This window comes from Rhinolophus sinicus, linkage group LG06, assembly GCF_036562045.2.
Source record: "Rhinolophus sinicus isolate RSC01 linkage group LG06, ASM3656204v1, whole genome shotgun sequence".
NCBI classification, from domain to species: Eukaryota; Metazoa; Chordata; class Mammalia; order Chiroptera; family Rhinolophidae; genus Rhinolophus; species Rhinolophus sinicus.
Genome location: NC_133756.1, coordinates 4981299 through 4995535, shown reverse-complemented (window position 1 = coordinate 4995535; position 14237 = coordinate 4981299). Strand labels below are relative to the sequence as shown.

At 58.4% G+C, this 14237-nt stretch overlaps 1 protein-coding gene across 3 annotated transcripts in view; it reads right to left on the bottom strand.

Annotated features, from left to right (window-relative positions):
- CHD5 (chromodomain helicase DNA binding protein 5) overlaps nucleotides 1-14237 on the bottom strand; it is a 61918-nt gene that overhangs the window by 14573 nt on the left and 33108 nt on the right. For 2 of the 3 annotated variants that reach the window (XM_019746694.2, XM_019746695.2), the window contains exons 16-32: nucleotides 12999-13136; nucleotides 12798-12919; nucleotides 11829-12002; nucleotides 11289-11430; nucleotides 10063-10194; nucleotides 8690-8807; nucleotides 7340-7464; nucleotides 6048-6279; nucleotides 5753-5863; nucleotides 5265-5437; nucleotides 4408-4582; nucleotides 3823-3915; nucleotides 3520-3608; nucleotides 3084-3217; nucleotides 2488-2632; nucleotides 1930-2089; nucleotides 6-85 (exon numbers count right to left, since the gene is read on the bottom strand). In XM_019746694.2, the coding sequence (XP_019602253.1) occupies nucleotides 6-85; nucleotides 1930-2089; nucleotides 2488-2632; nucleotides 3084-3217; nucleotides 3520-3608; nucleotides 3823-3915; nucleotides 4408-4582; nucleotides 5265-5437; nucleotides 5753-5863; nucleotides 6048-6279; nucleotides 7340-7464; nucleotides 8690-8807; nucleotides 10063-10194; nucleotides 11289-11430; nucleotides 11829-12002; nucleotides 12798-12919; nucleotides 12999-13136 (2343 nt within the window). The remainder of the gene's footprint in view (nucleotides 1-5; nucleotides 86-1929; nucleotides 2090-2487; nucleotides 2633-3083; nucleotides 3218-3519; nucleotides 3609-3822; nucleotides 3916-4407; nucleotides 4583-5264; nucleotides 5438-5752; nucleotides 5864-6047; nucleotides 6280-7339; nucleotides 7465-8689; nucleotides 8808-10062; nucleotides 10195-11288; nucleotides 11431-11828; nucleotides 12003-12797; nucleotides 12920-12998; nucleotides 13137-14237) is intronic. The other variant, XM_074334185.1, reaches the window with a different exon arrangement.

The window sequence follows — 14237 nt, the reverse complement described above, 5'->3', positions numbered from 1 at the left end:
CAGACCTGGATTTCTGGGGGCTTCTTTGGCTTCTGCACCCCCAGCTCCTTCTCATCCATGTAGCCCAGCTGGGTTTCCATTTTGTCTGAAAGATCAAGGAAGAGGTGAGACAGTTGGGCTCAGGCAGGGATCAGGGAGAGGGCAGGAAGTGGATGCCAGAGAGGACAGGTAGGGTCTGGCCTTCAGGAGGCCCCGTCTGGGCCAGGCACCTCCAGGAGAAGGACAGAACCCCCAGGTGAGCCAGAGACCCGAAACAAGGCCTGCAATGTGGGGATCCTTGGAGGACCTTGGCCCCAATGAGGCCAAAGCAAGGGCTGACAGGACAAGGCTGGACACCCAGGGGGCCTCCCGTCTGGAAGCGAGATGGGTGCAGGCCTGGACTGGGAGGCAGGATCCCGGGTGAGCCGACTTTCAGGCCAGCTGATTGGCCATGTGTCTCCTCCACCCCAAACCAGTTCCCAACTCACTGCCAGTGCCAATGACTCGTGTGCTCCAAGTAGCCCTGGAAGGTCGGCACTATCCCACCCATATCACAGAAAAGAAAATAGGGCTTACAGGGTATGACTTGCCCGAGGTTACACAGGGAGGGCCGGGAAGCAAACCCAGGAGTGCCCACCTCCAGAGGGCATACTGTGCCCAGAAGCAGGATGCCCTCTGAGGCTCCAAACCTCTCAGGGCCTCACCTGTCACCTGGTGGAGGTAGGTCTGCCCCAGCCAGAGAGGTCCTTTGCCCATATAAATACATGGGTCACTAATAAGACACTTGGAGACAAATAACCCAATTAAAGATGGGCGAAAGATTTGAAAAGACCTTTCTCCAAAGATGTCTGAATGGCCCGTTTGTACACTGGAAGATGCTCACTGCCTCCGCCTTCAGAAAAATGCAAAGCCAAACCACAATGAGAACCACTTCCTACCCACTAAGATGGCCTGAAGCAAAAAGTCAAGATCACAAGTGCTGGAGAAGATGTGGAGAAACTGGAACCCTCAGACACTGAGACAGTAAAATGGTGTGGTCACTGTGAAAACCAGTTTGGCAGTTCCTCAAAAAGTTATACCGTGTGACCCAGCAATTCCACTCCTCGCTACTGACCCAAGAGAAAAGAAAACCCACGTCCACATAAAAACTTGAACACCAATGTTCATAGCAACATTATTCACAAGAGCCAGAAAGAAGAAACAACCCCAAACCCATCAGCTGATGAACGGACGAACAAAACGTGGTATACACACAAAATGGAATGTTACTCAGCCATAAAAAGGAACGCAGCACTGACACACACTCCAACACGGACGGACCTTGAAAACATGGTGCTGAGTAACAGAAGCCAGTCACAAAGACCAGCTACCATGTTTCCCCGAAAATAAGACCTAACTGGAAAATAATAAGCCCTAGCATGATTTTTCAGGAGGACATCCCTTGAACAGAAGCCCTAATGTGTCTTTTGGAGCAAAAATTAATGTAAGACCCAGTCTTATTTTCAGGGAAACACGGTATTATATTATTTCATTTACATGAAATGCCCAGAACAGACAAATTCGTAGACACAGAAAGTAGATTAGTGGTTGCCAGGGCCTTGGGGGCTGGGGAGAGGAGATATGGGGAGTGACCGCTAACAGGTACATGTGTCTTTGGGGGGTGAGGAAAATGTTCTGGAATTAGATAGAAGCAATGGCAGCACATTCCTGTGAATATACCAGAAACCACCGAATAGTACACTTTCAAAGACTGAATGTTGTGGTACATGAATAATATCTCAAAGCTGTCACTGAAAAGAAAAAGTCTCAGCAGAGCAGCACTTCTGCAGGCAGAAGCTCCAGGGGGAAGGGAGCCTATCCTTTGCGGGGTGTGCAGAGGACTCAGGGTCTCCTAGGGCCGTGCCGCCTCCCATGACCCAGGTGCCAGGCCCCACTTGTCCGAGTCCAGACCTGGCAGGCCCAGTGGGGTGGGCAAGAGGTGAGCAGGGCTGGCAGGCACTGGCGTGTTGGGATCCGAGGAGATGACCTCGCCCGGCTTCTTGCCCTCGGGTCCCTCAGGAATCAAGTCCGGGGTGCTATACTTCCCATTGACGTGCTCAAACTCCTGAACCTGGTCCAGTGGGAGGGTAGGAAGGAGGAAAGTGGTCACAGTTCAGCTGTGAGGGCCTCAGAGCTGCCAGTGGGACTGGGGGTGTCCCAGGCTTGGGGTAGATGCCACCTCTGCATGAGGCTGGCCAAGCCAGATGTACTTTTGACCACAACCCATATTCCAGACCCCACCCCAATCCGTTTCCATGTCCTCTGCCTTGTGGCCCGTCATCCTGGCCTCCAGCCCCTCCCCCCCAACCCCCATCCAGAGAGGCATTGGGGGCCATCCCTCTGGCCTGGCTCAGACCCCGGGCAGCTGTGTGGCCCAGCACTTGTCCTCTGCCCACTGACCCCCTGCAGGAGCACGCCAGGGCCGCGGGAATGTGCCAGGGAAGGCCCAGATAAGGCCGACTCACCCACCTTCTTCCTAACTAGTGACATGACTCCGATGCGGGTGAGGACATGCTGCCGCGAGAGGCCCTCCCGGGGCACGCCGTCCGCGAAGGTCTCCGCGCCATCAGCCCCCGGCTCACACAGGTGCCGCATGAAGAGGGACACATAGGCTCTGGGGTGGGGGGGGACTGGGGCTCAGGGAGTTGGGGGGCAAGGACCCTCTATGAGGGCTGGCAGGACCCCCAGGGACCTCCTGGCTGGGATTATCATCCATCACCTGCCTCCCAACCAAGCCTGCTGCCTGAGGCCCCCAGGGAAGGACAGAGGGGGCCTCCCCTGGCAGGGGAACCTCTTAGGACGGCCTTTGCCCTGGGTAACCCAGATCCTTCTTGCCCCCGTTCACACCAGCTGCCCTGGCAGAGGTGGCTACCCAGCGTTTTCTGTAAATCAGCCCTGCCCAGGCCTGGACCCCAGCCCCCAAGGACCAGATGGCAGTGAATTCTCCAGATGCCCATAGCCTGGTGGGAGCAGAAACACTGCCCGTCGTGCTGGCTCGCACATCTGGAGCCTGCCCACTCTGGGGTGGGCGGCCACACCCTGGGCCACCAACTCCGCCCCTTTACCTAAATTCCTTCTCGCTCTTTCCTCGAAGGTCCCGCACCAGCCAGTGGGAGTTGAAAGCGTCCTGGGGGGGCATGCCCCAGCGCATGATGGCATTCAGAAACGCCTTCCGCTGTCGGGCATTGAAGCCCAGCACCTGGGCAGGGCAGGGAGCGGGTGGGGGGCAGAGAACTCAGGGATAAGGGGAGGAGGCAGGGAGGGGACACAGAGAGGGCAGGCGCCTCCAGCTCGGACAGGACACAGAAGGTGGCGCCCAGACCCCGCATCTGTCTCAGCCCCACCTCTACCTGGCATGTGACCCTGGGCAGGACCCAGCCCTCCCGCCTCCTGACTGTTCTCCATACCCCAGGGGTAGCAGCAGGGGTGAGCTCTCTGTCTGAGGGGGACAAGATAAATCAGGAAGGGGAGGTGGAATGTGGGGGTGCAACTGGGCCCCACCTCGATGTTGCCACCAACGCGGGCAAGAAGAGGTGGCAGGGGCTTGTCCCTGTCACTCTTCAGCTGCCTCCTGGATTGTCGCCGACCACCTGGGGAGCAGTCCCGCCACAGCCTTTCAGAGGGGCCCAGAGCATCCTGCCCCCATCCCATCCACCAACTCCCCCAGGACAGTGGGACCCCTCAGGATGATCTCCAAAGCCGCCCTCGAACCTGTCCTGATGCCCCCGGGGGTACCCCGCTGGCCATTAGCTCCCCGACACATGGCCTGGGCCCCAGCCCATGGTCACCAGCGCTGAGACTCACTCTGCCCTTCCGGCCTTTCCTCAAAGTCCTCGTCCTCATCCTCAGAGCCAATGGAATATTCAGACTGATTGTCCGAGAGCTCGTCCTGCCACTCTGGGGGGCCCGGCAGAGGGGTGCAGAATGAGCTGTGCAAGCAGAAGCCCACCCCGAGGCCTCCACACTCTGGGCCACGCCAAGGCCCCACACCCCAGCCCAAAAGCAGTGACAATGAAAATGGCCACCACGTAGTACTTCTTCCCGTGAGCTCACTTAATAATCCCACCAACCTGACACTATTTCCCACGGCATTAGACTACCTCATCCGTGTTCTACAGAGGGGGAAACTGAGGCTTGCACAAGGTGACACCCTGGCAGTGAAGTCACTGGACCACTACCCACCTTGTCCCCCAAACACCCAACACCCCACACCTGTCCCCAAGCACCCTTCTCCAGGAAACGTCCCAGCTCAGGCTGTTCCCCCACAGCTCCTGCTGTCCTGCCCCCAGGGCTTCCTGCCATGCGATGCCCTCTCCAACAGGCCAGAATCCTGCCCACCAGGCCCTGGCCCCCGGGCACCACGCAGCCCTCCCGAGCCTGCACACTCACCCTGGTCCTCCTGGGAGGCGTCGTTGTAGTTCACTTGCTTGCGGATGCGCTTGCCTTTGCCCAGGTTGCGGGCCAGGTCCTCCTGCTGCTGCTCGTAGTGATGCCGGAGCAGCTTCTCCCAATAGTCGGGGTCCACGTTCTCCTCCTGCTTGATGATCTCCCGCTCCACCTCCTCCTGGGACACAGGAGCCAAGGGACTCAATAATGGGGGGCCAGCTGGTGGGCGTCTCTTCCCCCAGGGAAGCCTCATGCTAATTCCACCACACCTCACCTTCTAGGGGCTCAAGAACAAACTGAAAAGCCTGCCTATTCCAGGAAGCCTTCCCTGGTCACCCCAGTGCCAGCTGCCTCCCTCTTCCTGCCCCTGTCACAGTCATTCATTCATTCATTCATTCACTCCCCAAGTATTTCCTGGCCTTGTGCAGGCACTGGGGTACAGAGTGGAATAAGCCCCACCCCTGCCTTCAGGGGACTCCCGGTTTCAAAAGGAGAACCGGCACACAAAAGATCAATTAGCACCCAGGGTCTGCGTGGAAGCTGAGGAGGAAGTGGAGAAGGCCCCCTGGGAGAGACCCCTGGCTTTGGGGGACAATGGGGCTTTGGGGGTGGAAAAGGAAAAAGGTGCAGTGGGTGGAGCGCAGGCGTGTCCTGGAAGATGGAGTGTGGGGGGGCCTGATACAGGCCCTGAGGCACAGAGCGGAGGGGCACTGGGCAGGGCTGGGAAGGGCTTGAATGCCAGACCCCTGGACAGGGCTGTATGCAAGAGGATCAGCGGATTGTGGTGGGGGCGGGGCGGGGGCGGGGCTGGAGCCGCGCGGGGCGGGGCGGGACGGAGCGGGGCGGGGCCCAGGGCTTACCACGCCGTCCTCCTCGCGCACCACGTACTGCGCCACTTTGAAGGAGCTCAAGTACTCGTTCATGTTCTGCAGCTCCGTGTCGTCCGTGGCATCCTGATTCCGGTCCAGCAGCTTGGAGATGGCCGCGTCGTCATAGTGGATCACACTGCTGTCCTCCACGTCCTTGTTGTCACCTGGGGGCAGACAGGGTGCAGAGTGGGGGAACAGAGGGGGTCGGGGGGTCCCACCGGGACAGACTGCTGACCATGGTTCTTCCCAGTCGCTGACAGGGGCTGCAGCAGAGAAGCATGGTGACCCGAGTGCGGAAGCCACACGTAACAACCCCACTGCCCACCCACGGCCGTCCACCGGCAAGCAAGTGGGAGTCCAGGGGGGTGGGCAACGAAGCCCAAAAACACAAGCGGGTGAAGCAGAGTGAGGGGAACCCCTTCCTCTCCAGGGGCAGCCGCCAACGCACAGGAGGAACTGGGGGCTGGACTGGCCCCTACCTGGCGGGGTGCTGCCGTGCTTTTTCTTCATGCTGGCAGCCAGCGCGCCCCCTTTGGAGGACTGGACATCAGGGATGGGCGTGATGGGCCTCTGGCCCTGGGACATCATACCTGTAAGGCAGAGGCGGAGGGGCTGCAGGGCTGGGGGGCAGCACCGAGTCACCGCCCTGGCCCTGCCCACCCTGGCCAGCAGTCAGGGAGGCAGGAGCAGACGAGAGAGGCTGGGGGCTGGGGCAGGCCCTGGGGTGGGGTGTCTGAAGCAGCTCCCCCACATTCTGTGGCCCTGGACACCCACCCTCCACGTCGTCCTTGAAGAGCTCCTCTGTGCCAAACTTCAGGATGTCGTCCAGCTCCTGCTTGGTCATGGAGCCCGACTTGGAGCCGAGGCCAGGCCGCACCACCAGGTGCGTCAGCATCATCTTGCGCTTGGCCACCTGCGTGATGCGCTCCTCCACTGAGGCCCGCGTCACGAAGCGGTAAATCATCACCTTCTTGTTCTGCCCGATGCGGTGGGCTCGGCTGAAGGCCTGGAGGTGACCTGCAGCTCAGCACTCAGGGCGCCACCGAGGGCTGGGGCCCAGGGCCAGGCGCCACATGGGGGGTGGGGGCGTGCCAGTGTGCTCGTGAGCGTGTTCTGCGTGGGATGGGCCGCAGACTGTGTGCAGATGGGCACGCACCAGGCTCGCTGTGCTCACTTCCTGACTGTGTGTAGTCTCATGTGGGCCTGGGCTCCTGTGCAGGTGTGCAGGGGGCTGTGAGGGGCAGTGGGCTGGATGTAACAAAGGCACATGGGACTCACGGTGGTGATGGGGAGACGGGGGCTGCACCTCCTTGGGAGTGAGCCAGTAATGGGACTGCAAGCCCACGTGTTGTAGACACACAGCCACCATGCGAGGGCTGCGAGGCCCGGAAGCTGCCCTGTGTGACGAGGACATGCCTGAGGCCCTGTGCAGTGGGTCCCTGCACGATGTGACTCAATGTAATTATCTGTGTGGGTGACTGGGCATAGATGCACACACCTGTGCCTGAGATATGTTTGTGTTCCCCCTAAGAGCGTGAGTGTTCAATATGTGTGTGTGTGTGTCCCAGCCCCAAGTGGGGTGGCCAGGGGACATCAGAGTATATCTCTGCTCCCACAACCTCTAGCCCCCCAACCTTCCCATCCTCCCTCATCAGCTTCATTTGCCCCCTCCTCCATCTCTCCCTCTCCCAAGCCTCCAACAGGCCTTGTCCCCCCACTCTGTTCTCCTTGTCCCCTCCCAAACTGACCCCCCCAGTGTCTCAGGACTGACTCCCTCATCCTGCTCCCCTCCATAGTCTTGGTCCTGAGGGTGATGGGACAGAGACCAGATTGCTGTGTGTCCTTGGACACATCCCCTGCCCTCTCTGGGCCTGTTTCCTCCTTTGTACAATAAGGCGCTAGAGGGGCAGGCAAAGCCTCCACTCACCTCCCAAGGCTCATCTTGGGGTTGAGAATCCCCGGGGCTGGCCCAGGAGAAGGTGAAGTCCTGAGACATTGGGCGGGTGAGGCCCACAGAACTAGGGGCGGTGAGGAGCCCAGGGGGTTTCGGTGTCAGAGCCACAGACCTGGATGTCATTGTGCGGATTCCAGTCTGAGTCGTAGATGATAACTGTGTCTGCCGTGGCCAGGTTGATGCCCAGGCCGCCCGCCCGGGTTGAGAGGAGGAAGCAGAACTGCTGGGCCCCAGGGGCTGAAGAAGAGGGGTGGGTAAGGGGCAAACCCAGAGAGGTGGGGGTGGGGAGAGGTGGACGGCAGACAGGAGGGCAGGAGGGGAGACAAGTGGAAAGCAGGGGTATGAACTGTAACCCCATTACAGACAAGGGCCAAACCTGCACTCAGTGAAGCCAGAGGGGGCCTGAGTCCAGTGTGGGGACAGCAGCCCACCTGAGCCCCACTTAGCCAGCTGGGCTCTGAGCCCTGGCCCAACAGGAAGAGCCAGAATGAGAAGGAAGTCAACTTCCTAAGGCCAGATGAGCAAAAACCACACTGCAGTCAGTAAATACGGACAGAGCCCCTGATGAGGCCCTGGAGAGCTAGGTCCTCTGAGCCCTCCCGGCTCCCCCAGCCCATGATGCCGTCAAGGCGGCCAGGACCACTCAGGGTCACAGCTCCAGGGCCCGGGCCGCCCCACACAATTCTGACTGGTTTTGAGGCCCATCGGGGCCCTTCATTAAGTGACCTGGGACTGACCACAGCACCCACTAGAGCTACAAACAGGTCCCGATCTGCCCGAAGCTTCAGCCACTCCTGCTTGCATGTGTGGCCGGGGCCATGTCTAGATGTGTTGTACTTGCTTTACATCTGACATAAGTGGGCAACAGAAATTGCTGCTTGGGGCATTTGGGCAGTGGGGCCCCAGCCCTGTTCTGAGGGTGGATGCCAGGAAAAGGCCACGAGCCCCAGGGAAAGAGCCCGGGGCTAACTGCTGCAAATGTGCCACTGAAGAGGCACCGGTCCAGCTGACACTTCCCCACTGCACATGCTTCCTTCACTAAGAGCTCGCTGCTGGCCTCTCCGCCCTCAAAGAGCAGACTGGCAAGTGTGGGAGTGTAGCCTTGCCTCTTCCTCTCTCAGTCCTCTAGGCCTACAGGGAGCTTGCACTCAGCTCTGTCCTACACCACTTGTTACTAGTGGTTTATCTGGTGTCAATATGAGAAGCCCACAGGAGCAGCCAGCCCCTTGGCACCAGCTTCATTAATAACAGAGGTGATACCTCTCTCCCCCTCTGCCTTTCTCCTTGTGCTTCAGTTCTGAGCAGGTGTCATTACCTGGGCCCCTTAGCACCCTGCTGGCCCTCTGAAGGTTCCATGGAATGAACTCCTTTTAGCATAAAACTAAGGGGCAGCTTTTAGGACCTAAGCACGGGTCCGCTTTCATGAGGTCCCATTCAAAAACCCCTCGGTAAGGTGGGATACCGTTGAATCTGTCGATCGCCTCTTGCCGGAGGCCTCCTGTGATGCCACCATCAATCCGCTCGTACTTGTAACCCTCATACTCCAGGAAGTCCTCGAGGAGGTCCAACATCTTGGTCATCTGCAAGGGACATGGTTTGCCTGAGGGGCTGCCAAAGAGCAAGGCCCCCCCACCAGGGCCATGGGCAGGGACGTCACGACAGGTGGGGGAGGACAGAGCACCCTGCTGAGTGAGGAGACAGGTGGGTCCCAGGCAGCATGTTTATATAAAGTCTTTTTCTATTATTCATTTAATTTGGGTTCTACTTAATGTTTTGTGGGATGTCTTTACATTCGATTTTGCCATGAGTTTTGGAATTGGGTTTGTAGGGTCCTTTTGGATGGGAGGGTTCTGTCTGCGACTTTCCCTCTGTGCTCATTTCTAGGGGTTGTACAGTTCCCTCTACTTCGTCCCTCGAGGCCTCAGCCCAGAATCATGTCTTATGTTGGCAAAGGGGTTGGGGGCACTGTGGATCTCATCTTCAGGCCAGCCAACAGTCTCAGCCTTGGTCAGCTTTCCCCAGATTCCTTGGCCTGCTACAGGCCGAGGGTGGGCTCAGGGCTGCTCGTGGCAGCAGCTGTTTCCAGTTGACTTTTGTGCACACAGGAGCCACATCCCAGCCTCTGGCTTTGAGCCAGTCACCCCATAAGGAAGCATTGTTAGCACCAGGACCCTACAGGACCATCAACTGTGACCTCTGTCACAAAACTAACCACAGGGTCAGATAACTGTCTCTTTACCCTGACTCCCATATAGACTATGAGTGTCTTGAGGACAGGGCCATGCCTCCTCCCGTGCCTAGCACAGAGCCTGATGTATGAAGGGATGAAGGAACACTGAGTGCACAGATGCACAAACCTTAACAGCTGCTAGCCCTGCCTCTGACCAACCAAATGCAATGCTGGAAATGCAAACTTCAGGACTGGGCTGGAGAGAGGGCCCCCTGGAGCGGCCCCCACCTCAAGGCTCTTCCCAAACCAACTCCAGGGCCCTATGTTCACGAGAAGCCAGACTGCAGACGTGAGGGGTGGGGCTATCATACCAGCCAGGACACGAAGGCAGGCTCTACACTGCTTCAGGAGCACACCCTAAGAGGCAGGTGGTTTGTATAACCAGTGTGGCCTGAGTGCCTTGAGCTTGGCACCCAGCCAGCTTTCCTTGGCTGTGTCATGCCAGGGCACCGAGGAATGACCTGACATGCAACACACAAGGAAACAGCACCAGCCCTGAGGGGCTGCCAGCAGGTGGTGCCCTCAGCCACCAGGGGCAGAAGGCCCTCTGCGGGGGGTGGAATTGGAGCTGGGAGAGGCCAGGCAGCCACCTGGCAGTAACTCACCTGGGAGAAGATGAGCACACGATGCCCTTCATCCCGCAGTTTTTTGAGCATCTTCTGGAGCAGCATTAGCTTCCCTGAAGACTTGACCAGGGAGTTGCCATCATAGGAGCCATTGGGCAAGACAGGGGCCTCCTGTAGACACGGCAGAAGGTGGGGCATGGGGGGGGCACCCTCTCCTCTATGGCTCTGCACCAAAGAGGCCCCCTAGGAACGGACAAGGGCTAAGCACCAAGCCCACGCCCGGGTCAGGCCAAGCTCAGCAGGGGCAGAGGTCATACACACCCAGCACCACGGTCCCAGGCAGGGCTCACACTTGCCGGCCCTGCCCTCTGTCTCCCTGCTGCTGGCACTCCACCAGGACCAGAGACATCAGTGAATGACAACTGACACAGCGAGCATTCTGCTAAGCCAGCTTTCCCAGTAGGAATGTGGCCTGGTCTCCGCAATCACTGTAGGCCCCATCCAAACAAGGCTGACCCCTGAACCCCAGTTGGGTAGAAGGTCAGTGAGAAGGCCTCTGCCATGCCAGAGCTATGAGAGCAATGTGGGCTCACCCAGAGCACGGCCTCCCACCCCTGACTCTGCACTGGCCTTTTTGTTGAGGGCAGGGGTAAACTGTGGAGGGTTTAAATCAGAACCAGAAGAGCAGAGATGATGATGACGTTGGCTAACGTTTCCTGAGAACTGATGTGCCAGGCTCTCTGTGAGGGCATTTTATGTGTACCACCTCGTCTGGTCCTCACCCTTCCAGGTAAGTGCTATTATTGTCCCATTTTATAGAGGAAAAACTGAGGCTCAGAGAGGACTTAACTTTCCTGAGACCACAGGGCTAGAGCTCGGTGTATAATCCAGGGTCCAGTCTCTCCCCCGGGGCCTTCCCGATTCCCTTGGCGATTGAGTGCAGCCAGGTCAGCCCTCAGAACCCTGGCCTGGGGGGACCTTGGGGTGACCCACTGCCCCCATTACTTTATGGGTCACAAGGAAGGGCAACGGAAGGAGAGATCCTGCCTAAGCAGTGGACAGAAGCAGGCTTTCAGAAACTTCTGGAACAATGGGGACCCACATCACCTTCAGGTCCTCATACTCAGGAAGGACTGGGGCCTGATGACCTGAGCACCTGCCACAGCAGCCAGGGGCACGATGGCAGCCAAGGACACTTAACACGATGGCCACAGGGATCCTTCCACGGCAGCCACGGGTCCTCCCACAGCAGCCACGGGACCTACCACGGCAGCCACCGGGAAGAGGTAGGGATGGTTGCAACACTTCTTCAGGTCCATCATGATATTGAGCAGCGACACCTGGTTCCCGCCCCCCTTGGAGTTCAGCGCCTCGAAGTTCCGCGTGAGGATGAACTTGTAGTACTTCCTGCAGCGGGACACCAAGGAGAGGCAGCTGCACACACCCAGCCCACACCGGCCTCTGCAGGGAGGCTGGGCGCGGGGGCCAAGCACCCATTTACAGACAGACAAGGGCAGCCCTGAGAGGTGAAGCCACAGCCTGGAGTCACCGAGCAAGTTGCTGGGGACACTGGGAGAACTCAGGCAGCCCAAGACCCTGGTCATTGAAATCGGAAAAAAGGCCTCAAGAAGGAAGTGTGTGCAAAAGGGCCTCAGCAAGGCTGAAGAGCCCTCCCACCCACCTGGGAAATGGCCCAGGAAGGCCAGGTGGGGGCTCTTTGGGGAAGGGTGGCCGAGGAGACAAGCCCAGGGAGGGTGCGGCGGGCTGCTCCAGGGCAGGCCCCCATGGGCCGAGCCCCCACTCACTTCTGCATCTGACTCAGCTCCACGCGGACGATGAGCTCGGTCTTGGCCGGCATGTTCTTGAACACATCAGCCTTCAGCCGCCTCAGCATGTGCGGCCCCAGCAGGTCGTGCAGCTTCTTGATCTGGTCTTCCTTGGAGATGTCAGCAAACTCCTCCAGGAAACCCTCCAGGTTGCTGCAACAAAGAGCTCGGATGAGAGACAAAAGCAGGAGACGGGAGCAGGCCAAAGCCCCTCTGCAGGGGAAGTCAGGACTGTGGTGAGGGAGCGGCCAGCCAGCCCCCTGCCACCTGCCAGAGGGTCACAGGAAAAACAGGGGCTCTGAGGCTAGATCCCTGCCCTGGGTGTCCTTTCAGTCTCCATCTCTGCCTGTGTCACCCACACATCACAGCTCTCAGCCATACACAATACTGTTGTAGCCACAAAGCCATCCTGGACATGAGCTCTCGGACGCACTCACCCATTTTACAGATAAGAAAACTGAGGCTGATGGGTGCCCAAGGCTATATGGCTCAGACTACCCTCTAATCTATATATCCTGATTCCAGAATCAGCACTCCCACCTGAAACCCCCATTCTGAGCAGGAAAATGGGGATTAGGTGAAGACAAGGAGGCCAGGGAAGGAGATTCCGCTGACCAGCACTCAGTCTTTGTCCCCCTCTGTTGCCCATGTGGTCACTTTAGGTCTTTGCGGAGGGAAAGAAATGAGCCAGGGGAGTAGGCACAGCGACAGGAGCCCTGGAGGACCCCAGAGGTCATCTAGGGCAGAGCTGAGGAAAAGTCAGGATTTTTCTAGAGTTCTCTGCCTGTGCTGGTGCCACATCCCCTCCATGCAGGTAATTTGAGGTAGGCACTGCTAACACTCCCATTTTACTGATGAGAAATCCAGGCCCAGCGGGCATCCCCGCGGATGGACCCTGGCCACCTGCTGCCCTGCCGCCCACTTTCTCGGCCAGACCCGCTGGCTCACTTGAACCGCTCTGGAGTCAGGAAGTTGAGGAGATGGAACAGCTCCTCCAGGTTGTTCTGCAGGGGCGTCCCCGTCAGCAGCAGCTTGTAATCGATCTTATAGCTGTTCAAGACCCTGAAGAACTTAGGGGAGAACAGGGGCCGTGAGGGGGCGCAGTGGCAGCCCGCGCAGGGCGGCTCGGGCCCAGTCAGCACCGCCTACCTTGGACTGGTTGTTCTTGAGCCGGTGGGCCTCGTCCACCACGAGGCAGGCCCACTCGATGGAGCCCAGGATGGCCTGGTCAATGGTGATTAGCTCGTAGGACGTGAGCAGGACGTGGAATTTGATCTGCACTTCTTTCTGGAGGGAAAGAGGGGCCTTTGGGGACAGAGCTGGGAGGCAAGCGGGTCAAGGTCTCCAGAGACAGAGGTGAGGAGGACACATGGACAGGAACACCCAGGGACCCCAGGGAGCCCCTGCGACTGAGAAGAAGACACTGGCCAATGAGCAGAGGGTTCAGCCGAGGCCCAGAGCACTCACCATCCCCGAGAGAGGTGCTTCTGAGAATGGAGCTACCGCCATCACTACACTCAGAATGGCAAGAGCTGCCACGTACGGAACGGGCTGCGTGGGGCAGGTCCTGTGCCTCGTCCTCACTTACACTTCTCTCATGCTCACAAGCCAGTCCAGCTATGTTGTCACTGTCCCCAGCTACAGCTCATGCGGTCTCGGGCTGGATAACTTCCCCAGGTCCCCATGGCCCACAAATGGCAGAGCCAGGATTCAAATAGAGAAGGAGACCTCACACTTAGGGCTTAGTGCTCTGCAGTTCTGATTTGAAATTCTTAATAATGTTACTGTTGAATCTGTTTTGTAAGACAAGGCCCGTGGAACAATGGTGTGTGTGCCGGGAGCACGGAGCACAGGCCCCCCCTCCCTGGGGCAGTTCCTCAGCCCCCTTCCCAACGAGGGAACACTGCCGCCCCTGCCAGGGCTGGGCATGGAGGAGGGGGTGCTCACCCCGCAAGTATCCCCCAACTGAGGAAACACAACATCAGCAAATAAAAAAAATAGCAGGGCAGGTCAAGAGAGAGACCACAGAAGGAAAAGCCATTTCCTGTATTTCGTTCTGCACTGGGCCTCACACATGATGGAGTCCGTCCTAGCCAAACGAAGCTGGCCCTCCAGCAACCCCGTAGGAAGGGATCAGAGACGGGCAGAGGGGAGCCTCGGGGCACAGGTTTTGCCTAGAGGCGGTGCCTGGGTTTGCACCCAGCCCTGCCCTTTTGAGCTAGACCTTGGTCAAGTTAATTAACCTCCAGCCTCAGTCTCTTCACCTGTGAAAAGGGAGCAATGCCGTCCACAGGAGGAATGCTGTGATTAACAGAGCTAAGTCTATTCCTCAAAAAATTACATGGAGAATTACCATATGTTCCAGCAATTATGGCATAGACCCAAAGG